The sequence below is a fragment of the Ochotona princeps genome, chromosome 1 (genome assembly GCF_030435755.1).
Source record: "Ochotona princeps isolate mOchPri1 chromosome 1, mOchPri1.hap1, whole genome shotgun sequence".
Lineage (NCBI taxonomy): Eukaryota > Metazoa > Chordata > Mammalia > Lagomorpha > Ochotonidae > Ochotona > Ochotona princeps.
The window spans coordinates 104,090,810-104,115,875 of NC_080832.1; the positions used below are offsets into that span (position 1 = coordinate 104,090,810).

Consider the following 25,066-nt stretch of genomic DNA (forward strand, 5'->3'; position numbering starts at 1 on the left):
ATAAAAATAAATCTTCAAAAAAAGAAAATACGAAATATTCAGAAATAAAGTGACAGCATCTGACTTTGAAAAAAGAAGGAAGCTTCACAGTAGTTAATTATTTCCTGGCTACTACTGTGTTATTTATTAACATAAGTAAAAAAAGAACATTAGCTGAACATTAACTTCTGTTCTCTGTCACATTACTAAGGCAGACACGTGTTGTCCAAGGACTGGGACTCTTTCTGAAATACTAAACGTGTGAACTCCCAATACCTGAACGGAGTTGACAGAACTGTGTTTGGAGTCTGAACCACCTGTCGCTGAGGCGTCACACCGGAAAAGTCACTCTCATGCAGTGGAGTGTTAAGTCCACCTTTTAATGGGGTGTCCACATTGGTCAAGGCCATGAGGTTCTGGGCTTCCTGAAGAGCAAGAAGGCAAAAAAGTATGTTTCACGGTTAAGCAGGCTAGCAGAATCCTCCCTTCTGTTCCTACAACATAGACCTTTAAAAAGAATTCTTACACATTTTCTCAATGAAAATCAAGACAAAAATGAACACTGGACCTTGGCAGATTTCAGCACTTGCATCCTTCTGTCTACCTCGCACATCACATCAGATGATCTGGAGAAAGTTATATGTCAAGGCATGCTGTCGTCACCTCATGTATGAAATTGCCATTATCTAAAAGCTTCTGCTGTCTGTGCCAAATCCCTTTACAATTATAAAATAGCTAAGAACCCAAATTTCCCAATGTGAATTAGGCCAAATGTCCATTCAGATTTTAGACTGGCTTCATCACTGATTATCCCCTGATTCCCAAGTATCTGTCCACTTCACCACACACACGGGCAGAGGTGCCTTCCAAAGGCTTGCCTCATCTCTTAAGCAGGCTTTACCACACTCATTTCAGTCCTCCACTATAACCCTGTCCTCACTGCTACCCTTGCAACTACAAACTCAATTCCCAACTTGGACTCCACGGGAGACCATTTCCCAAAGATGGTCCCAACTGTTATCTGTCATGCTTTATGTTTTTCTCACAGCCCAAGTTTGATGCTCCTTCCCTCAAAAGGCAGAAAATTTGTGTCTCCTCTCCCTTGAATCTGCATTGGTTTGTGATTCAACTACAGCCAACAGAGCACAGCAAAAGTTACTGTTTGACTTTCAAGGCTCATTTAGAAAAACCAATACAGCTTCCCAAATCACACAGTACAATATTCAAACTGCAACCTGGGCTTTCGTATAAGAACTTAGCTGCCCTCTGTAGCCTGAGCTATCTTATAAGAACTTACCTTCTCTCAAGGCAACATGTTGTAAGAAAGCCCAAGCCATATGGACAGACTGAAGACTCAACCACCAGCCAGCACCAATTTCACAACAAGATGAAGCACCCAAAAATAAAGCCACTGTCAAGTGCCAAGCATTTTTGAGGCCCTGAACATCACAGAGCAGACAAGCCACTCATTCCATGACCTATATGCGTTTCAGACCCACAGAAATCATGAGCACATTAAAATGTATTAAGCTACCAAGTTTTGAGATAAAATGAAAATACAAGATTTATTCTATTATTCTGTAGATCTTTATGAAGATTTTTTTCATGTTCTTTTTTGCTATTCCAAGTACAAAATACTTTCTGAAAAGCAGCTCATGCAAGCCTAGAACTTTGCCTAAGAGAAATAAGGATCAAAGGGCAGAATAGCTGTAATTATAGCCAATCATAAGTGCCAATATTACAGACATGCTAACTATAAACTGCCACACTTAACACCTCCCCAAAAATAACCCCCAAAAAGGGAGCATCCCATATAGGCACTTGTTTTAGTCCCAGTGCTCTACTTCTGATCCAGTTCCCTGCTAATGACCTGGGAAAGCAGCAGAGGATGGTCCAAGTGCTTGGGCTCCTGAACTACATCACACTCAGAAGAAGCTCCTGCCTCTCAGCTCAGACTGGGCCAGCTGTGCTTCTTGCAGCCACTTGGGGGTGAACCACCAAATGGAAGACCTCTCTCTTTTTTTTTCTCTCTCTCTCATTCTTTCAAGTAAAATAAGTGAATCTTTTAAAAAAAGTGTAGAACAGAGCTAGAAGTAAAAGTGAAAAACAGCTAGAAGTAAAAGCAGAGGTGAAGCTGCAAGTGCTGCACTCTGAAGGTATGTAATCTGTTAAAGGCAGTCAGACACGCAGGAGCTGCTAAGTTTCAGCGACTCCTTCTATTTCCCTGTGCCGTGTCCAGTTCTCCTCCTTTAAAGCCAACTGTGGGGCCATCACTAGACATCCAATTATCAACTCACAGCAACAGCAGCCATCCACCACCACACTAAGCAGGCAGTGCAGCACAGAGGGTTACACTGCCACTCACACAGCCAATACCCCACATTTGAGTATCAGTTCCAGTCCTGGTAGCTCTGTTCCTGATTGACCTCCTTGTTCATGTACCCAGGAAGGCAACAAAGTGCTTGGGTCCCTGCCAAGATGGATTTACTGACTCCTGCCCATTTTGGGAGTGAACCAGCAAATACAAGATCTCCTCCACCATCCCTGCCTGTCTCTGTCATTCTTTTTTAAAAGAGGGGCGTGCATAGTTTTATAGTAAGTAAAACACAGCCTGTGACTTTGGCATCCCCAAAAGGTACAGGTTCAACTTCTGGCTACTTCACTTTCCCTGATAATGTCCTGGGAAAACAGCCAAAGATGGTTCAAGTGTCTGTGCCACCCATACAGGAGACCCAGATGGAGTGCCTGTATCAGTTCTGGCCTTTGGCTCCATCAAGTCAAGGATGAAAGATTTTTGTCTCTTTCTGTGTAACTCTTTCAAATACATAAATCTTTTTTAAACAAGACTTTTGAAAATCCTCCAAAAACTTCTGTACCAGTCTGCTTTGCTCTAAACTTCCAGATTTCTATACAAACTCCAAGTCACTTCACCACAGTAGGGGGGAGTTGATGGCTTTCTCCAATCCTCTAACTCTCCTTTTCAGACCTTTACTCCATAGCTTTCACACAACTGTGTGTAACCACTGTGACAAACTCTTCTGTGACCGTCACAATGGTTTGTTCTCTAGTTGACCCATGACTAATGCACCCTGTAACTGTATCAGGAGGTGAGAGATAACAGTAAAACTCTTCACGTGAGAAAATGGGGAAAGGACAGATATTTCTACCTCTCAGAAAAGAGGAGACGGTGAGGCTTAGATGCAGACAAGGGACACAACCAGGAAGGCACATCCTGTGGGGTTCTGCACTTGCAAGTACCCATATCACCCCAAGATCACCAGGGAAGGGGGGGATACAGCATTCTTACAAAACTACAATTATTACTGTCCCCGTTAGTAATAAGCTTTATATATTTAAGTGGATCTTGTCCTTATTCTGGGCTGTTGGTCCCTCTAGATTCCCTCTGAAGGTAGTTAGCTTTTCTCTTTCCCTAGCTAAACAGGCTACCTGACACTTTATCTGGCCTTCAACACCATGAAATACACTCCTGACTCATACTCCAAGGTCCAAGAGCATCAACAGAAAGCCACAGGACTGTTTTTAAAAACATCTAAAATGCGATTTTACTTTTTACTTGTTAAACCTTGTGTCCAAACCTCCTCAAAGTCTCGAGAGTTGGGGTTGGACATTTGGGATAGCAGTGACTGGGTTCTGATTCTGGCTTCCTGGCAATGCAAACAGGCAGGGAGTGACAGCTGAAATGGATGGGATCCCTCCACTCAACCGAGAGACATGGGCTGAAGTCTCACCTCCTGGGTTCAGCCTGGTGCACTCAGGGCCATTGGAGACATGTACACAGAAAGCCCACACATAAAATTCTCCTTAATTCAAACAATTTTTTTTATATAAAAAGCCCTGAATCAGCTAATAACTAGTGTGTAAAAATTTAGTGAGATTTCAACAAACCACAGAAAGGAAAGAAAAAAAGTGAGTCATAATATAAAACAAAATCTGTGCAAACACAAAGAGGAGTTATAAAAGAATCTTTACTGTCTGGGGCTCTGCAGCCTTTCTGCCTAACCAGGCTAGCAGAAAGCTGACCAGGTTTATGCTCTGTAGGCAGGAAACTGAAATGACTACTTGGAGGAATCTGATCAACCTTACAGAAAAAATCTGGAAATACTGACACCAAGAATTCCACAGGGGCCGGTTCCATGGCATAGGGGGTTAATGCTACACTGTGGCACCAGCATCATATGGGAGCTGGTTCATGTCCACTGCTCCATTGGAAAGCAGCAGAGGACGGCCCAAGTCCTTGGGCTCCGGCACCTACATGGGAGACCGGGAAGAAGCTCCTAACTTCTGGCTTCAGATCAGTTCAGCTTCAGATCAGTTCAGCTTCAGCCATGGCTCAGCTTAGGCTGTTGTAGCCATTTGGGGAATGGGTCAGTAGGTAGAAGATATCTCTGTCTGTCTTCTCTGTAACTATGCCTTTTAAATAAAAATAAATCTTTAAAACAAATAGGTAAAAAGAATTCTCCAAAGGAAACATCCTAGCCAGATCAGTCTCCGGGGAGGCCAGGCAGTCAAGGAGTCCAGCCCACATCCAAGGATTATGCAGTCAGTTTCAAATGCCCCCCAAATGTTCTTAATAAAGCCGAAGATCACCAGACACCTGAGAAAACATTCAATATGAAAAACAGAACAACACCCGGTGCAGGTACATACAGCTGAGCACACTGGCTCCCTGGGGGGAAGGAAGCTCAGCGGGCCTCCAGGACCACCCCATCCTGGAAGTTAGCTTTTTTAACCAATACAGGTGTCTACAGCCAGGCCGTGTGGCTTGGGCCTGGGTGCGAAAGGTGCTGGGTGAAGGTCCTCGGGCTGCCTGGGGGAACACCCTCATGATTAGAGAGTCTTGATTTACAGGGGGATGATAAGATTACACAGGTGGCAGTTGGAGTTGACCTGTGGGTTTTAAGCCCAGGTTAGGAATTACAGCTAAAGGATTTCCACAGATAAGTCCTTGACATGTGTATGCATGCAGGGGACTGACACCAAAGTGGTTTGGAGGGGAGAACAAGAGTGAGAGAACTGGGTCTAATATCAGAATCTGTGGAAGCAATGTGGGCTCACCCCTGTGGAACTGCAATCTCTGCTGGCTCACCCAAGAACTACAGATGGGGTCAGGCCAGGCTGGGGAGCTAAGGGGGCGTGCCAGCTGAGTTGGGGTTCCCACTGGTGAGAACGAGAGGATTGAGGGCAGCAGGCATAGCTGTATATGGCTACAGCCTGCACTGACGCGGGTGTGCACTGGGACAGTGCACTGACAGATTGGGCTTGACTATAGTCCCCACTGGTGTTTGTGAAAGCCAGTTTGGGTGTAGAACAAGCAATAGGTGATGACTCCTGCTTAACCATCTGAAAGCTGTGTCTGGGCATGGACCAGGTAACTCTGGGCTGCAACAACCAACAAGAACCAGAATGGGTGTGGCTGGCTGAGCAAGGCCACTGTTCGTGTCAGAAAAGGAGGTGGACAAAGTCAACCTGGGCCAACGACCCAATGGTTGTGCGTGAGAACTGTCACTGAGAGGAGACTCAATGCAAGAGCCTGGGAAACTCCTTCATTGAGACTCAACCCCTGCAGGAGCTGCGCAAGAAGCAAGGTAAGGAGCAGCCCAGACCATGCCAGGTTACAGTACCCACCGGCATACATATGGGTCAGGTCTGGGGACAGACAGTCTGGGCCCGCACATAACACCCACTAGCAGATCTGAGAACCAGGGAAGGGAGCAGGAGGAGCCAGATCAGGCTGCACCACCAGCCAGTTCACATTAGTACTGGGACAGCAATCAGGCTGGGCTGGGATAGGCTGCAGCACCCACCAGTAGAAGCTGGAACAGGGAGCAGACTAGATTAGGCCAGGTTGCACATTAAGACTGCCAACATTGAGGTGAGGTGAGTCATGCCAGCCTGGGTCCAGTGGGAGCTGGGTACGTGAGTCCCAGGAACAGGGGATCTGACAGGGCTCGGGTAGCTTGGCTCAGGTCATGGGGCCCACCAATGTGGTGGGGGATAAGTTCCTGAGCCTCGGGGATGGGGGAATCAGTGGGGTTTGGGTCACTTGGCCCAGATTCTGGGGCCTGCCTTTAGGTGGATGCTGGTTTTGTGAATCCTGGGGTGAGGGATCTGGCAGGGCTTGGGTCTCCTGGCCAGGGTCCCAGGGCGCACCTACCAGGTGGGTGTTGGGTTCAGGAGCCCCAGAGGCGGGGGCTCAGCAGGGCTTGAGTCACCTGACCTGGGACCTGGGGCCCACCTACTATGTGGGTGCTGAGTTTGCGGGCCCCAGGGGTGGGGGATCCAGCAATGCTTGGGATGCCTGGGACTTGCCTGCAAGAACATGTCCTACTTAATGAAAAAACAGAAGCAGTGGACACAGGCCCTGTTGTAAAAGGAGAATATGGCAGCACATTTGGTGCTGCAGCAGAAAGAGAATAGAACTAGACAACTACCCCAAACAAACGATGACAGCAAAAAATCTCAGTGAATGGAGCCAATGGACATTGGGAGGGTGACATCATCCTCAGATAGGTGAAATCAGCAGCATTTCAGAACTCTACAAACCACTTAGACCCCTTGGAATATGTATACATTAAGACTCTGGGTTGATATGAGGTGGCAGTTCCTCATCCCTGTGTACTGGGACACATGGAAAGCCATGAATGGTTTCCCCTTTTGTTTCTCCCCTCCTCCAGGAACAAGAAGAAATAGCAAATTTGGAAGCAATGAATTCACCCAATTTTCCCTAAACCTCAATCTTTCCCACCCTAATCAACCATGCAATCATTATTTAAAAAATAAAAAAAAAAAAAACAGAAAACAAACAAAAAACTTACACACAGAGAGCAAATAATAATAATAATTTCAAAGTAAAAGATATACAGGACTTAGGAATGAGGCAACATGCTGGACTCAGAACCCTAGCCAAGAGAAGACAGAAGAAAGAACAAGTCAATCAACCACCTCAGCTATATCTTGGCAGCGAAATACTGGGCAAATGGAGACTTTGTGATGGACTCTTCAACGACCTCACCGAGCTGGGAGTGGCAGGATTGGCAGCGATTCATAACTGATGAACTATTAGAACCACTTGAGCAAGTATCTCAGCGCATGTCCCACATCCAGGACTTGGGGTAGGTGGGAAACTGGGTGGGGCTTCTCCCTCAATATCCCCCTTTACCCTAGATACATGAAGGGAACAATATGGACATAATAGTCTTACCCACTTCCCTATAGCCCCTGAACCTTTTTACTGTAATTAACTATGTGAAGATTGTCAAAAATATAATTAAAAAAAAAAGAAAAAAAAATGAGGCAACAAAGAAAATATTGCACATATTTTTCTAAAAAGCGCCTAGAACTAATGCATATACAATGATACAACAAAAATTTAAAAAACTGAACAAAGAAAAAAGTGACAGAATCTCCTAACAATAAACCAAAAAAAAAAAAAAATCAGTAACAAAAAAACTAGAGAGCAAAAGAAAACATACGAGATCAATGAAAAGGGAGAATTAAATTCTTTTTTTTTTTTTTTTTTAAATTTAAAACAATTTTCTAGACAGGGCTGGTATTGTGGCACGGTGAATAAAGCTGCCGTCTTCTATGCCAGCATCCATATAGATGCTGCTTCATATTCCAGCTGCACCACATCCAATCCAGTTCCCGGCAAGCAGCCAAAAAAAAAGTGCCAGAATACAATCCAATTGCTTGGGTCCCTGAGGACCAGATGAATTTCCAGCACTTGGCACAGACCTGGCCCAATCTTGGCCAACTCTGACTTTAAAACAAATAAATCTTTAGAAAAAAAAAAATCCACCAAGTACCTTGCACAGCACATTAAAAAAAAAAGAGCCTACACCAAAAACATGCATGGAACACAAGAGATCATACCAACATCCACAGGAAGGAAAAACTTCGGTTTCCTATAAACTACCTAAACAGCACAGAAGGTCGCAACAGCAACAGTGGAAGCCAAAAGATCTTGAAGTGTTACCTTCAAAAACTGAACACCATTTTAATCCGGGATTCTATAACCTATTACACTATTAATCAAATTAAGAGGTTTACAAACATGCAGAGTATTAAAAATAAGTCTACAAAAAGTGTCTATCAATAATGAAATGTTGAAGATGTCAATTACAAAATTAAACAAAAGAAAATACCACCTCCATGAACCCTTTCTGCAAAAGCTACTGAAGATACATTCATCAACAAGAGAGTGAAGCAAGAACGCTAACATGAGAACACAAAAATACATCCACGGGAATGTCTAGAGTGCAGCGAAAGGAAATTAACAAGCATTCGGGCAGTAGTTCTGGGAAAGAGTTCTTCAAATGGGTTAAGCCACTGCTTGAGATGCTGGCATTCCCTTATCACCTGTCAGAGCTTCACTTTGGATCCAGTAGAACAGGATAGCTCCTGTGAGCCCCTGCCATCCACTGGGAGATCTAGATGGGGGTTTCTGGCTCCTGGGGAGCTCCTGGCCTTGGCCTGCCCAGGATTTAACTATTGCAGCCAAGTGAACCACTGGATGAGAGACCTCCACCTGCCTTTCTCTCTGTTGCTCTGCCGTTCAAGTTGATATTAAAAATAAAAAAAAAAAAAAAAAAAAATTAAGAATAGGTAAGCCTAATCAAATGAAGACTAAGAGTCCATAAAATCTGATGTTGACTGGTGCCAAATAATCAAAAAAATTTGCAGCAAAATAAAACATCTACTTACAAAGCACAGTACAATGCTATATAGAGCACACACACAAACAACAACACGTACTTGTGTAGCTTACTCAAACTGCAAGCCACATCATGGCTCAGCAATTAATTGGGAATAGAGTCCTAAGGCAAATCACGAACGTAAAACTAACCAAAATTAAAGCTAATCAAGGATACGTTCTAACTGTAGTAGAAGATGGTGTAACACAAAATGTGTGCATGCATGACACAGCAGATGCGACAATGTCCAAATTTTATGTGGAAAAACCAACAATGCCTAAAACGTGACAAAAATCACCCAGTAATGGGCCCGGTGGCGTGGCCTAGCGGCTAAAGTCCTCGCCTTGAAAGCCCCGGGATCCCATATGGGCGCCGGTTCTAATCCCGGCAGCTCCACTTCCCATCCAGCTCCCTGCTTGTGGCCTGGGAAAGCAGTCCAGGACGGCCCAATGCACTGGGACACTGCACCCGTGTGGGAGACCAGGAAGAGATTCCAGGTTCCCGGCTTCGGATCGGCGCGCACCGGCCCGTTGAGGCTCACTTGGGGAGTGAATCATCGGATGGAAGATCTTCCTCTCTGTCTCTCCTCCTCTGTGTATATCTGGCTGTAATAAAATGAATAAATCTTCAAAAAAAGAAAAAAAAACACCCAGTAACATGCACTCTCACAATAAAGGAATAAAATAAAGAGTTGTTAATTGATGTTTCCACAAATGAAGCAATGACAGATATAACTATTTTTGTTACTAAGCCTTAGGCAATTATAGCTCCTGAATCAAAAATTTTACTGTGAATCAAAGCCTTAAAATTGTATTTCTGATCATCAGAGAAGAGGAAATGAGATGCGAGGCTGCTAAACTTCTCAGCAGGGTTTTGTAGGCGTGCATATTTTGGCATGCACACACCCGGCACACAGAGCTGTGTCTATCCGATGTGTTAAGCAGACAGGGAAGCTGTACTGTTGGCACTTTGCCAGCCTAAGTATAGAAATGCAAGAAAGTTCTAAATCTCACTGACTACACACCTGATTTCTTTCCAAGACTGTAGGTGACATGAAATTTTAAAACATACATGCTAAACTTTACTGACAATACCAAAGGGCTGGCCTCCAACAGCTTTGAATTCATGAATGCAGGAATTAAATCATCTGAACAGTCTGCAAGTCACTTTACTTCTCTACCAAAGAGACACTCCAGGGTCTATGACTTCAGGACCCAATCTCAAACTAATCAAGCCGCTGGGTGATCTTCATGAGCCTTCTAAGGACCACAGACAAAATGGAAGGCCCACTCTAGTAACTGGACACCTTACCTGCAGAATTCTGTCCTGGGACGCTGGAGTCCGCGGTGTTCTCAGAGCGATGCTGTTGTTGGTGACATTATATTCAGACAGCAGAGTACTGGAAGCAGAGTTGGTTATGCCAGATTCCTCAGCAGTCTGACGGGCAATTTCACTTGCCTGGCCTACTTTTACAACTTCTTGGAGTTCTGCATCTGAAATCTAACAAGACACAGTGGTCACAATAAGCAACATTTTAATCAAGAATCAATTAGCTTAAATGTTCATATTCTAGGAAGAGTTATTATTGAAGCTGTATGATGAATACACAGGGGTTCCTAGCACTACTCACCTTCGTGTAGCACTAAAAATTTCCATAATGAAATTTCAAAAAGTGTGACGAAGGAGCTAGCATTGTGTTACAGCAGGTTAAACCACTGCCTGTAGTGCCAGCATCTCATAGGGGTGCCAGTTCCGAGTCCCAACTGCTTCACTTCCAATCCAGCACCCTACTAACATGTCTGGGAAAGCAACAAAAGACGGCTCAAGTCCTAGGGCCCCTGTACGCACATGAAGACCTGGGTAAAGCTCCTGGCTTCACCATGGTCCAGGCCCAGCTGATGCTGTCATCTGGGTAGTGAATCTTCAGATGAAGATATCTCTCTGTCTCCAACTCTTTCAAATAAACAAAGATAGTGAAAAAAACTCCTGATACTTCCATGCCAAAGTTTTCTCAAATTAATGTGCCAAGAACATGAAACAAGGGCCTGAGTTGTGGCACAAAACATGAAAGCCTCCAACATCAGCTTTCCCCAATGGAACAGCTTGAGTTCTGGCTGCTCTGCTTCCTATCCAGCTCCTTGCTAATGCACCTGGGAAAGCAGCAGGTGGCTGCCCAAGTGCTGGTTCACTGCCACCTACAGAAAACAAATAAAGGAAGCTCCTGACTCCAACCTGGCCTACTGTTGGCCACTGTGGCTATCCGAGGTATAAACCAGCAAATGGAAGAGTTTTCTCTCTCTCTCTCTCTGTAACTATGACTTTCAAATAAATAATCTATTCTCCCCACACACAAGGAAATCTTTTTTAAAATGACATAAAATAATAGTGGTTAAACAAAACTATTTATCAGGGCTCAACAGGCTAATCCTCCACCTGTTGATGCTGGCATCCCATACCGGCACCAGTTCTAGTCCTGACTGCTCCACTTCTGATCCAGCTTTCTGCTTATGGCCTAAGAAAGCACGAAAGGATGGCTCAACTCCTTGTGCCCCTGCTCCCAAATGGGAGCTCCAGAAGAAGCTCCAGGCTCCTGAATCAGATCACGTCAGCTCTAGCCACTGCAGCCATTTGGGGAGTAAGCCAGTGGATGAAAGATCTTTCCCTCTCCAACTCTCCCTCTCTCTGTAAAATCTATCTTTCAAATATAAATAAAATATTTTTATAGATTTATCATATCAGTATTAGCGCAAAAAAGACTGAAAGTCAATTAAAATAACAAAGCGAGTACATGAAATCACAAATCCTAGAAAAATCTAAAGGTGTTATCTTAGTAATTTTGCCAAAATAAATATCTTAAGGGATACTAAAAGAGATATGCAAAATTTCAACTTCAGAAATATCACTACTGAAAAAGCAGCATGTGATAAAACCAGTTTATGTCCAAGACTCCTGTGTTGACAACAAACACACTTATTTGAAAAAGAAACCCTTTTGGTTTCTCAAGTCCTTGCCTGTGTCCCACTAAACCTGTTTGACTCTACAGAGCTGTAGCACTCAAAACAAAACAAGCATTTATTCCAAGTTTCCATGTTTCTAACCAACTATAATTAAGACAAAGGACTAAAGACTAAATTATACTGAGTAAGGGAATGTTTGTATTTCTTCTCCACAACTCCCACACTGATTTCACAGCCATTGTTTCAAAAAGAGAAGCAAGGCACACAAAACAATCCCAAGAGAAAGGCGCTTCATGTCCACAAAGCCAAAGCATACTGTCAGCTGCAGAGGCCGGGCGCCCCGCCTGCCGACCCATGGCTAGGAGCTGCCACTGACTGGCTAACACCTGATGAAAACCTGCTGCTTATTCATCATCCTAGATCTGTGGTTCATCCCTAAGACTACAAATTTCTAAAAGCCATCTAACACAAGAGTAGTACATTGACCCTCAAAAGCTTGCTGAATAAATGGTGCATGCATATACATTCACACAATGAAAAACTTTTCAGATTACCTGAGGTGCAGGAAGTACTAATTTGCTTCTCTTCTTAGTAAATTCAGAAACACCACTAGTTTGAAGAATAGCTGATGGCAAATCAGATTCTTTTTTCCTTTTCAAATGCTGTTTGTCTTTTTTTCTATCTCTTCCCTCTTTTTCACTGTCATGGGTCAAGGTAGAAGAAGCAATTGTAAGTTATAAATAAGCAAAAACAACTAAAGTCATAAATATTCACGCACTTCAAAAAAAAGTCCCATTTCCAATAACTAAATACATATTCAGTTGTTTCCTACTATTACGTAAGTAGATGACACTGAGGGCTTTAAAAAGGCCCACAGCTAGGGCACCTTCCTCGCCTTCTTCTCAGTGTCTTTCTTTCCCTCTACCCAGTCTATTACTTCCAAATGACTCGTTTTCCTCTCCAGCATATCTAAAGCAAGATCGTGATTTGACAAATAAATACAAGGGAGTAGATTCCAGAAAATCCTAATTTACAGTGACTAACACGTTTGGCTAGCAACACTTCATGTCAATAGACACGCAAAGGCATCAAGCAAATAGGAAGCTAAAAAAACTCCTTGATGATCATAAAATGCTCATCCCACAATATTCACATGTAAGTTTTAAAGAAATCCTAAAAGCTTTTGACAATATGAAAAACCTTCATGGCCAGCACTATGGCATATCTAGTTAAGCCGCTGCCTGCAGTGCCAGCATCATATGTGAGTGCCAGCTTGAGTCCCAGCTGCTCTACTTTTAGATCCAGTTCCTGCTAATGACCTAAGAAAGCAGTGAAGGATGGGCCCAACTCCTTGGGCCCCTGCAGCCACGTGAGACCCAGAAGAAACTCCTGGCTCCTGGCTTCAGCCTGACACAGGGGCTGTTGTGGCCATGTGGTGAATGAACCAGTGGATAAAGACCTCTCTTTTTTTCCTCTCTTCCTTCCTCTTCGCTCCCCCTCCCTCTCTAGAGCTCTGATTTTCAAACAAATAAAACAGTAAAAAAAAAAAACTTCTAACTTCTAAGATAAAAAAAGTTATAATATGCTTATCTATCCCAATCAAATGAAAATATTCAAGAATGCACTAGTCATTTTTTTTCCTTTAACTTTGATTAAAACCAGGGTAAAATTTTCCACTAGAAATGATCCTCTCCCTACCGCACGAAAGAAATCACTTGATTGTGACAACAGATTCCTTCAGGTTCTTAGTAAAACAGCTGTCTGTTGAACACATACGTATGTGGTAAAATGTGACTCGGTGAGGGAATAGTCCACTCAGAACCAAACACTACAATTCAAGAGCCACAAACAGTATGCAGGACCTAAAAACATGATAGCCAAGGTCACTAGTTTTCTCAGAAAGATGAACCCATAGTAAAAGTACACGAAGGCTGCCCTCTGCTAAAGAACAAACTTCTGGCTCCGACAAAGATATCAGGTGGTCCTTCACAGAATTTCTATTCTATCTTTCCACCTCCCATGTCAGAACAGCAGCTTACGATCTCAGCTCTCCGTCCAGATCCTGTTGCCTCAGCTTCCTGAAATCTGCATCAAGAGCCTGGTAGTTCTCCTCAGAAGTGTCATAAAAACCAAGTGCAGGCTTTTTCTCAAACGGAATTTCAGCATTATAATCAACTCCTCTCTTCTTCTTTCTTTTCTTCTGAATTTCTATGCCAGCTGCACGCAGTTCTCTCCTTTTTTGGAGGGCAGCAAGACGCCTGAACAAGAACACAAAGTCGCACGGGTCAGGGAGGATTCACTAACATTCATAAACCATCTGGTCACTTCAGACAGAAGGATTTCTTTAACTCCTCAGCTCACAGCATTTCAGAATAAATTCTAGTTTTAAAGGTAAACAAAGTAGGTATATACAAAATAATACAAAAAGAAAAATCAGAAGGAACTATCATAAAACTTATCTCTAGATAGGAATGTGCTTACTAAGTGTAATTTAAATAAATGTCAAGAATTAGATTAGCAGCTGTGAGATTTAAACTCTATAACTCTATAGCACTAGAAAAAAAATCCTAAATGAAAATTAAAAGACAATTAATATTAGGAATGCTAAAAGTCCATGAAAAGTTGCTTGTTTTTCATGCGCTGTAGTCCAGGTGTTTGGACAGGTACAATGCTGGCTGGCGGGTTACAGCACTGTGGTACAGCAGTTAAGCCAACATTTGCTTGCAAGCACCCCGTATTTGAGTGCTGGTTTGAGTTCCAACTCCTTGCTTCCAAACCAGCTTCCCACTAATGTGCGTGGGAACACAGCAGAGGATGGTGCACGCACCTGGACCCCAGCACCCACACGGGTAAACAAGTTCTGGGTTCTTCAGCCACCAGATTCAGCTGATGCAGTCACTTGGCAGTGAAATCAAAGGATGGAAGATCTCTGTCTCTCTTCCCATCATTCTGCCTTTCAAATAAATGAAAAACATATCTTACCCACACCCCCTAAAAAATACTGGTTTGGGATACTTACATCTAATCCGTATTAGAATAGCTGGGTTCAAACTCCAGTGTTGTTCCTAATTCTGGCTGTCTGCTAATTTACACCCTATGAGGCAGCAGGTGATGACCCAAGTAACTGGGACCATGCCACCAAACTGGAGGCCTAGATTAGATTCCTGGCTCCCAGTAGCAACCTAGCCCAGCCTCAGTCACGGTAGGAGGCTGGGGAGAGAACCAGCCAACGAGAGCTCTATCAGTCCCTGCCCTCCAGATGAGCTCGGGCATGTTCAGCGTGGTATGGCCGTAGACAGTCCCTGCCCTCCAAACGGGCCTGATGATGTAGCCTGGTGGCTGGAGTCCTCGACGTGCAGGTGCTGGGATCCCATATGGGCACCAGTTTGTATTCTAGCAGCCCTGCTTCCCATCCAGCTCTCTGCCTGTAGCCCGGGAAAGCAGCAGAGGAGAGCCCAAAGCCTTGGGACCCTGCACCCATGTGGGAGACCTAGAAGAAGACTGGCTTCAGATTGGCTCAGCTCCGGCCATTGCGGCCACTTGGGGAGTGAATCAACAGATAGAGGACCTTCCTCTCTGTATATCTGTATTTCCAATAAAAATAAATAAATCTTTTTTAAAAAATGCCCTCCAAGCAAAGAGCAAAAGGAAATAAATAGCTCAAAAATTTAAAAATGCAAACTAAATAACAAAAGCTTTATTTAAATAAAGATTAAAGAATCACAAATTTAATTAACAAAAACCATTTATGCATTTCTAATTAACACTATATACTTTTGGCTTTTTTAATGGCAAAGGCACAGAAGGACACAGTCTTCTGCACTGATGATAGGAACATAAATTGGTATAGTTTCCCAAAGAGAATTTGGAACTACATCTTAAAAGCCAGAAGTTTTTCATGGATTATCTTTTTAAGCTAGTAATATCATTCATCAAGGTTTAACCTAAAGAAACAAACAGAAACACAAGGAAATGACCTAACTATAAGACATCTAGCACCCTTCCTTTCGTAGATAAATCAACACAATCTAAACATACATCAGTAGGAATTCTAAATTTCTTATTTATTTTTATTTGGAAGGCAAAAACAAAGAAACTGGCACAGATCTACTTACTGGTTCACTCCACCAAATGCCTGCTACAGCTGTGGATGAAGCCAGTAGTCTATGCAGGTGCCAGACACCCAAGTGCATGAGGCATCACCTGCCACTCAAGGCACTTCAATGCGGGATGCAGGTATACCAAGAGTCAATCACTGTGCTAAACACTTGTCCCTTCAATAATAAATAAGTTAACTCAAGAGGTATAAGATTAGATACTATGCAGCAACCATTAATACATCCTTAAGAAAGGCTTTAAGGGCCCGGCGGTGTGGCCTAGCGGCTAAAGTCCTCACCTTGAAAGCCCCGGGATCCCATATGGGCGCCGGTTCTAATCCCGGCAGCTCCACTTCCCATCCAGCTCCCTGCTTGTGGCCTGGGAAAGCAGTTGAGGACGGCCCAATGCACTGGGACACTGCACCCACGTGGGAGACCAGGAAGAGGTTCCAGGTTCCCGGCATCGGATCGGCGCGCACCGGCCCGTTGCGGCTCACTTGGGGAGTGAATCATCGGACGGAAGATCTTCCTCTCTGTCTCTCCTCCTCTGTGTATATCTGGCTGTAATAAAATGAATAAATCTTTAAAAAAAAAAAAAAAAAAGAAAGGCTTTAAATCGGGCCCGGCGGCGTGGCCTAGCAGCTAAAGTCCTCGCCTTGAATGCCCCAGGATCCCATATGGGCGCCGGTTCTAATTCCGGCAGCTCTACTTCCCATCCAGCTCCCTGCTTGTGGCCTGGGAAAGCAGTTGTGGATGGCCCAAAGCTTTGGGACACTGCACCCACATGGGAGACCTAGAAGAGGTTCCTGGTTCCCGGCTTCGGATCGGCGCAGCACCGGCCGTTGTAGCTCACTTGGGGAGTGAATCATCAGATGGAAGATCTTCCTCTCTATTTCTCCTCCTCTCTGTATATCTGACTTTGTAATAAAAATAAATAAATCTTAAAAAAAAAAAGAAAGAAAGGCTTTAAATCTATTCTAATTAGCATGCAAAGAGGCCCGAGACGTGCTGTGCAAAGAGTTTACAGAGCAACATATAAAAATTCTACACAGGAGTGGGTGTTGACATGTAGTGGGTTAAGTACAGATTGGGATGACCACAGTGCCTGGCTTTAAGTCTCAATTCTGCTTCCAATCCAGCTCTCATGCTAATGAGTCTAGAAGGTAGGAGACGTACCCTGCCACCCATGTGGGAAACCTGGGTGGAGCTCCTCGGTCCTGGATTCAACCTGGCCTGACCATAGCTGCTGTGGGCATTCGAAGAATCAATCAGTAGGTAGTTGACCTTCTTCTATCCCCAAACTCCTGTCACTCTTTCAAATAAACAAACACATACCTACCAATAAACAGGAAGTACTTCAAGAAGAGTCCAAGGCAAAATGGAAATCAAAACATGTTTGCTGGGGCCAGTGTTGTGGTGCAGCAAACTAAGCTACCTTGTGTAATGCCAGCATCCCGTATCAGAGTGCTGATTTGCATTTTCACTGTTCCACATCTGATACGCTTCACTGCTACTGTGCCTGCGAAGCAGCAGAAGACAGCCCAATTCTGGGATCCCTGATGCCCACTTGAAGACCTGAATAGAATGTCTGGCACCTAGCTTTGGTTCAGTTCAGCCCTGATCATTGCAGCCATTTGGTGAGTGAACCAGAAAATTAAGCTCTCTCACTCTCCTTCGCTTTTTCCCACTGCACCCCACATCCCTTACAAATAAACAAATAAGTTTGTTTTGGGGGCTGGCACCGTGGCATGCCGGCAAAGCCAGCATTCCACAATGGGTGCTGGTTCAAGTTCTCACCGCTCTACTTCTACTTTTAATTCAGCTCCCTACTCATGTGGAGGATAGGTCAAGCACCTGGACCCCTGGACCCACAAGGGAGACCAGGAAGAGCAGCTTTCCTTTGAACAGGTCTAGCTCTGACCTCTGGGTCATTCAGGAAGTGAAAGAGGGTGGAAGATCTCTAACTCTGCGTTTCAAATAAAAAACTTTTTTCCACAATAAGATACAAAATTGAAGCAAAAACTTCACTGAAATGACACAATTAGTGGCTTCAAACTAAGATACAGAAAATTTGCAAAGAGATCAAATTTTGCAATCAAAAGAATACAGAAAAAAAGGAATGTGAACAGTGCCTCAAAGTTAAGTACAGCACCTTTAAGCACAGCAATATGTCTAACTCAAATACCCAAAAGAAAGGAGAAAAGAAAGCAAAATAAGGGCCTGGCATGATAGTGTAGTGGTTAAACTCGCCTTAAACACACTGGGATCCCATATGGGCACCAGTACTAATCCCGGCAGCTCCACTTCCCATCCAGCTCCCTGCTTGTGGCCTGGGAAAGCAGTTGAGGACGGCCCAAAGCCTTGGGACCCTGCACCTGTGTGGGAGACCTGGAGGAAGTTCCTGGCTCCTGGGTTCGGATTGGCTCAGCTCTAGCCATTGCAGCCACTTGGGGAATGACCCATCGGACAGAAGATCTTCCTCCTCTCTGTATATCTGCCTTTCCAATAAAAATAAATAAATCTTTAAAAAAAAGAAAAAAAGAAAAAAAGAAAGAAAAAGAAAATATTCAAAGATAAAATGGCAGGAAATTCTCCAAATCATTGAGAAACATCAATCTCCACATCTAGGATGATCAAATAAGTTCAAGACCAACAAAAATACACACACAGAGCATGAAGATTGTTGAAGGTCAAGGACAGGAGAAATTCTTAAAAGTAGTAAGCCAACACCTAGACGGAATCTCAGAATACATCTGACTTCATACACACACACTGACTTCTATCTCTTAGCGCTACACACACGCATCTGGTCCTCAAAAAGATCATGGAAATGTGTATGATGAAAAATAAAATCATGTGGGCTTCAAAAATTTTCTGAACAAAACATTTGATTCCATTTGTCAATCACCTTTTTTTTTTTTTGGAAGGCCAAGTTACCCAGAGAGAGGGAAAGACAGTCTTCTACTACTGATCTCCTCCCCTAAGGGTCACAAAGGCTAGGGCTGGACCAGGCCACAGCCAGGAGCCAGGAACCTGGGGGTGTCCCCCGTGGGTACTGGTTACAAAGCGCTGGGCCAGCCTCTGCTGCTCTCCCAGGCACATGAATGGGAGCTGGATCCTAAGTAAAGCAGCCCAGACTTGAAACGGAACCCACAGAGGATGCTGGTGCTGCAGGTACTGATTAAAGGACCCTCACGCACATAGGAGCACATCCATGCTGACAGAAAGGCCTGGAATATATCTCAAAATGTTGAAAAACTGGGGCCCAGCGGTGTGGCCTAGCAGATAAAGTCCTCGCCTTGAATGCCCCAGGATCCCATATGGGCGCCGGTTCTAATCCCGGCAGCTCCACTTCCCATCCAGCTCCCTGCTTGTGGCCTGGGAAAGCAGTCGAGGACAGCCCAATGCTTTGGGATCCTGCACCGTGTGGGAGACCCGGAGGAGGTTCCTGGTTCCCGGCTTCGGATCGGCACAGCACCAGCAGTTGTGGTCACTTGGGGGGTGAATCATCAGATGGAAGATCTTCCTCTCTATTTCTCCTCCTCTCTGTATATCTGACTTTGTAATAAAAATAAATAAATAAATCTTAAAAAAAAAATAAAGCATTCTATCAACCGGGTCCTAAAATCAAAGTTTTAACAGCATTAAATGAAAAGTAATTATTTTAGGGCCAGCATTGTGGTACAGTAGGTTTAAAGTTTGCCTGCAGGGCTGGCATCCCACATCATCCCCGATTGCGCCATACCCCACCCATCTCCCTGCTCATGTGCCTGGGAAAGCAGCAGAAGACAGCCCAAGTACCTGAGCCCCTGCTCCCATGCAGGAAAGCCTGGAAGCGGCTTTGGCTTTGGCCTAGCACAGTCCCAGTCATCACAGCCACCTACAGAGCGAACCAGCACATGAAAAATCTCTTGTCTTTCCTACTCTCTCTGTAACTCTGTCTTTCAAATAATTTTTTAACCTTAAAAAAATATTATCAACAAAAATGCTTTGAGTTACAAAACATATCTACAATTAAACAATTCCTTTAAATAAATAACCCTGCACTGTACATCACATCCAGCCAAGGTGAATATACAACACAACTTAACAGGCTAATCCTCACAACTTCACATGCTGGTATCCCATATGAGCACTAGTTCATATCCCAACTGCTCCACTTCCAATCCAGCTCTCTGCTTATTGCTTGATAAGGCAGTAAAAGATGGCCCAAAGCCTAGGGACCATGCATCTGTGTGGGAGACCCAGAAGACACTCCTGGCTCCAGATCAGCTCAGCTGTAGCTGTTGCAGCCATTTGGGTGAGTGAACCAGCGAATGGAGGATCTTTTCCTTTCTGCCTCCACTTCTTTCTGTGAAACTGCCTTTCAAATAAAAATAAATAAATGCTTAAAAAATAGCTTAGGGCCCGGTGCAGCAGCTTAGAGGTTAGAGTCACTGCCTTGCACACGCTGGGATCCCATATGTGCACCAGTTCTAATTCCGGTAGCCCTGCTTCCCATCCAGCTCCCTGCTTATGGCCTGGGAAAGCAGTTGAGGACGGCCCAATGCATTGGGACACTGCACCCACGTGAGGGAGACCCGGAAAAAGCTCCTGGCTCCTGGCTTTGGATTGGCTCAGTTCCAGCCATTGCGGCCGCTTGGGGAGTGACCCATCAGACGGAAGATCTCCCTGTCTGTCTCTCCTCCTCTCTGTATATCTGCCTTTCCAATAAAAATAAATAAATCTCAAAAAAAAAAAGAAGTTTTTGTTCTATTGCTTCTTGGCCTTTTGGCCAGGATCAAGTGAAGTGTTTGTTCTAAGCAGCATTTTCAGAGTAATGAGGAAGCTAAGAAATACTACCAAAATAAAAATTGAATCCTTCCAATTATTATTCACCCAAGAGGTTTGGCTGATAAAGCACACAGTTTTCTTGGGCCTTTGGACACATAAACTAATGTTGAACATGGATGGAGACAATCATACCTTGCTTCTTCCAACTGTTTCTCTCTGGCTTTCCTCTTGGCCTTCTTTCCCTGAGTATTAGCTAGACGAGCTCTGGCTTCAGAAAGCATCTCAAGTTCATCTGCAAAAATAAAGAGAAGAAAAACTGAGTTCTCCAACAGCAGGCATGTAACAGATGAGCCCTATTTCTTAAATATACTCATTACATAGAATAGCATAATAGAAATAGCCTAAGGTTTGAAGCCAAAGAACAGGATAAAAATCAGGCCCACCATCTGCAAGCTATGTGACCTTACTCCCTGAGCATGCTCCCCTCTAAGACTGGAATAACAATTCCTACTTGTCAGGGATGTTGAGAAGTACTCAGTACAATGAAATACATAAACCACATAGCAAGTATTTAGTACACGGCAGCCCTAATCACTGTATCCTCCACCCATCATCAACTAACTGGTACAGTACAAATTATGAAACATAACAACTATGCAGAACGGCTCATTCTCATTAGAAAATCTTTTCTCATAAATATTTCCTCCAGCATATTTTCCACAGCTCTCCAGGATACTAAATGCTATTCCTAATGCCTTAGACCAATTCCTATGCAAGGCTGTCCAATGAAATCACATAAGTCTTAAAATGACCCAGATTCCAAAACACTGGCCTCCCTTACCACAACCCCCCTCCCTCATCTCTACCACAACCCCCTTCTCACCTCCAGACACGATGAGTCACTATTTGTAGTGCGGGCCTAGGTATTGGCATTTTGGAATGTTCCACAAGGGGTCTGTGTTGTAGCAAAGTAAGGAGTCATGGCCTGTAATGCCAGCATCCTGCTGCTCCACATTTAATCCAACTGCCTGTTAATGGCTTGAGAAAAGCAGCTGAAGATGGCCCAAGTGTCTGGGTCCCTACCATCCAGAAGGGAAACCTGGATGAAACTCCTGGCTTTGGCCAGGCTCAGCTCTAACCACTACAGCCATCTGGACTGAGCCAAAAGACACAAGATCTCTGTGCCCGGCCCTCTCTCTTTGTAACTCTGCCTTTAAAATAAATAAAAAAAAAAAAAAACTTTAAAAAAAGAAAAGTTGTTTTTTTTAAAGATTTATTTATTTTTATTGCAAAGTCAGATACACAGAGAGGAGAAGAGACAGAGGAAGATCTTCTGTCCACTGATTCACTCCTTAAGCGGGCGCAATGGCCAGAGCTTCAAACTTTTTTAAAAACTCAATATCCAAACGATACACACAAAAAAAAAAATAATTAAAAAAAAAAAAAAAAACTCAATAGCCAGTGCCAACGCATTGGCTCAATTGGCTAATCCTCTACCTGCAAGTATCAGCATCCCATATGGGTGCCCACTCATGTCCCAGTTGCTCTACTTCACATCCAGCTCCCTGATTATGGACGGGGAAAGCAGTGGAAGATGGACCAGGTCCTTGTGATCCTATACCCACGTGAGAGACCCAGAAGAACCTCTTATCCCCTGGCTTCAGATCAGCCCAGCTCCAACCACTGCATTCATTTGGGAAGTGAACCAGCAGGTGGAAGATCTTTCTGTCTCTCCTCTCTGTATATCTGACTTTCCAATAAAAACAAAACAAAGCAACCTCTCAATATCCATTTAGTGTTCTCAACAATCACATAAGGAAAAGCAGGTATCATTGTCCAGTTGACAGGAAAAGGTATCAAAGCTCAGAAATTTTGTGACTTGCCTAAGGTCAAATAGCTAATAAGTGGCAGGCATGGGTTTAAAATCCAATTTCTCTGATTCTTGATTGAATGCCTCATCGAATCATCATTAAGTCTCCATCACAATCCTGCAGGGTTGCCATCTCAGAGGTTAAATGACCTGCCTAAAGTCAAACAAGTAGTTAATAGGAGGAGTGAGGGCCAATCTCCTGAATTGTTGCCTCTCTGTGGAAGGAGAATGATGATCAGGAAACTCAAGAGCTAACTCTAGCTTCTGGAAAACACGCCCAGTGGCATTACACTGCTTAATTTATTAAGCATTTGAAGAAGTAGAAGATAAAGGAGCAGTGTTCAAAACAGCTGGTCATCTACAATAGGAAAATTGGACCCACACAGAAAGATACTTAAAGTAAGAACTGCTGATAGAATTTGGACTCAAAAAGTCAGGACTCAAAAGAGAGCTGAAAAATTAAAAATAGGCCTGCTGAGTTAATAGGTACTAATAAAACAAACTCTTCCCAAGCACATCCTTACCCTCATCCATATCAATTGGATCAGGTCGTGCTGGTTTTGTTTCTGGATTTGGGTCTATTTCTCCGGGTTTAAGTTTTCGTGGGTCGTCTGTTGTTTCTTCTTCATTGTCTCTTTGAGCAGTTTTATCCCTAGAAGAAAGCTCAGATTGAATCAGCTACAATATTGTACTATTTCATATTATATTACCAGCCTTCCTTGCACTGGCATTTTTTTTTTTTCCAAAAAAATATCCCCACTGGATATTTACAAAATAAAGCATTTCTAGTCTTGCCTCATCTGAAATTAACATTCTCTACTGAAGTGTTTCGATTCCTTGTAAGAGTCTCTTAAACACAAATACAGCACAGCCATGCTAATAAAAAATGCCCTAAGAATCAAAACGCTTCACCCAGCACTTAGCTTTCCCAGATTTTCTATAAACACATAGTATCTATAATTTTTTTAAAAATTCTTTTAAAATGCATGTAACAGAAGACATACTTCTGACCTACCATATGAGATCTGGAATACACTTTCGATCTTTGGTCTTTATTTATACCCACAATTAAAAGCTTAAAGACAAGAAATGCTAAAGGTTTGTTGAACCTCATTCAGAACACACACATATTTCTCATCACTTCTGAAGGTTCACTTACAGGAGAAATTCATAATGTTCTAAGCACTGGGCCGCAGTTCTTCCGATGATTGGAGCAATGGTCCTCCACTGAGTCGGCATCAACTTAGCCAAGTGTAGGAGTTTTTCCTCTTCTTCTCTGGACCATTCTGTTTTCTTAATGCTTGGATCTAGCCACTCATACCTATTAAAAAGATATCATTTCATACTCTAACCACTCACTAGCACAAATATGTCTGAAAAACACATGCCCTCATCCTTCAATTACTCCAGCTATTCTCTGTGACAACAGAATATTCATTGCTTGGTTAACCTTACACTACCTAAGAAGCCCATCTCTCTAGTCTACTATATTTTAATTATGTAAAACTGGCTATGCTTTAAGAACTTAACTGAAACTAATCATATGTCTTCTTTCTCAACTACCATTTACTTCTACTTTTAACTTAAGTAAATATCCACTATCTTTCTTAAAGCCCCATTCAAACCATCTTTTCCAGTTAGTCTACTCAGCTGGATGAGAAGTTGGCAAGCATAATGTGAATACTATCAAAGACTGGCCTGGTGTTAAAGTGCCAGTAAAAGAAACAAGTTAGAAGCCCTTCTTCAGTGTGGGAACCATCCTCCTTTTTGGAATTCAAACCCTACATTCTGCTCTTTAGCCCTACACTGAGGTCTGAAAAATCAGGTCACTGTTTACAACCAGAGTATGCCCAGAGCACCGATGGGTTGGGGCTGAGACCAAATCACTCATGCCAAGAACTACATGTAAATACTTTAATGTGTCCTCTGATTTAAAATGTGACACCATAGGTATACTGTTGGCTTATGTCATGGCTTAGAGTAGCAAATACATTTTTTTTCAATCCTGCTATAAACAAACAACTACTATATGCTTGCCTAGAAAATTAACCCATTCTTTATCATTATAAACATCATATTTTTATAAACTTTCGAAACACCACTTATTTATAAGTGAGGCTCATCTGTCCCTAACAGATTTTATGCTTCAAAAACACTCTCAAATACATCAACTCATTTAGATGGGGCCTCACATCTTCGCCAGTCAGGACCAAGTGTTATCATCTCCAACTGGCAGCAAACATGGGCATGCTAGGGAGAACAGACCATCACACCAGAAGCAGTGACATCAAAAATTCAAATTTCCACACTCTGCCCTAGCACATCTGTTTCCTTTGGTATATTTCGAAGGATGAACACATCCTCGCACCATAAAGGCAATTTTCCCCCATTTTTTCTCCGGCACATACCATCTGGCTTTGCACTGCTTTGCTGATTTTCTATGCAGCAGCGAGGCAATCCTAGACCACTGATTTTTCCCATATTTCATTACCGCTGCTTTCAGTATTTCATCCTAAAAAAAAAAAAAAATTGTCAAAGAAAAAAAAGCACATACCATCAAAATATTTCAAGTGAGCAAAAACAAAATCTAAATTAACTCTCAAAGGGTTGCTGGAGGGATAAACATACACACTCAGTTTTTTCAAAAGCACAGGTGTTGAGCCTAGCAGTTAAGAT

The 25,066-nt window shown here is 43.2% G+C and overlaps 1 protein-coding gene across 2 annotated transcripts in view; it reads right to left on the reverse strand.

Annotated features, from left to right (window-relative positions):
* CDC5L (cell division cycle 5 like) overlaps positions 1 to 25,066 on the reverse strand; it is a 50,518-nt gene that overhangs the window by 22,127 nt on the left and 3,325 nt on the right. The window contains exons 2-9 of one of the 2 annotated variants that reach the window (XM_058662367.1): positions 24,799 to 24,902; positions 23,550 to 23,711; positions 22,915 to 23,042; positions 20,713 to 20,812; positions 13,690 to 13,908; positions 12,205 to 12,349; positions 10,005 to 10,193; positions 256 to 404 (exon numbers count right to left, since the gene is read on the reverse strand). In XM_058662367.1, the coding sequence (XP_058518350.1) occupies positions 256 to 404; positions 10,005 to 10,193; positions 12,205 to 12,349; positions 13,690 to 13,908; positions 20,713 to 20,812; positions 22,915 to 23,042; positions 23,550 to 23,711; positions 24,799 to 24,902 (1,196 nt within the window). Of the gene's footprint in view, positions 1 to 255; positions 405 to 10,004; positions 10,194 to 12,204; positions 12,350 to 13,689; positions 13,909 to 20,712; positions 20,813 to 22,403; positions 22,545 to 22,914; positions 23,043 to 23,549; positions 23,712 to 24,798; positions 24,903 to 25,066 lie in introns of those variants that run through there. The other variant, XM_058662372.1, reaches the window with a different exon arrangement.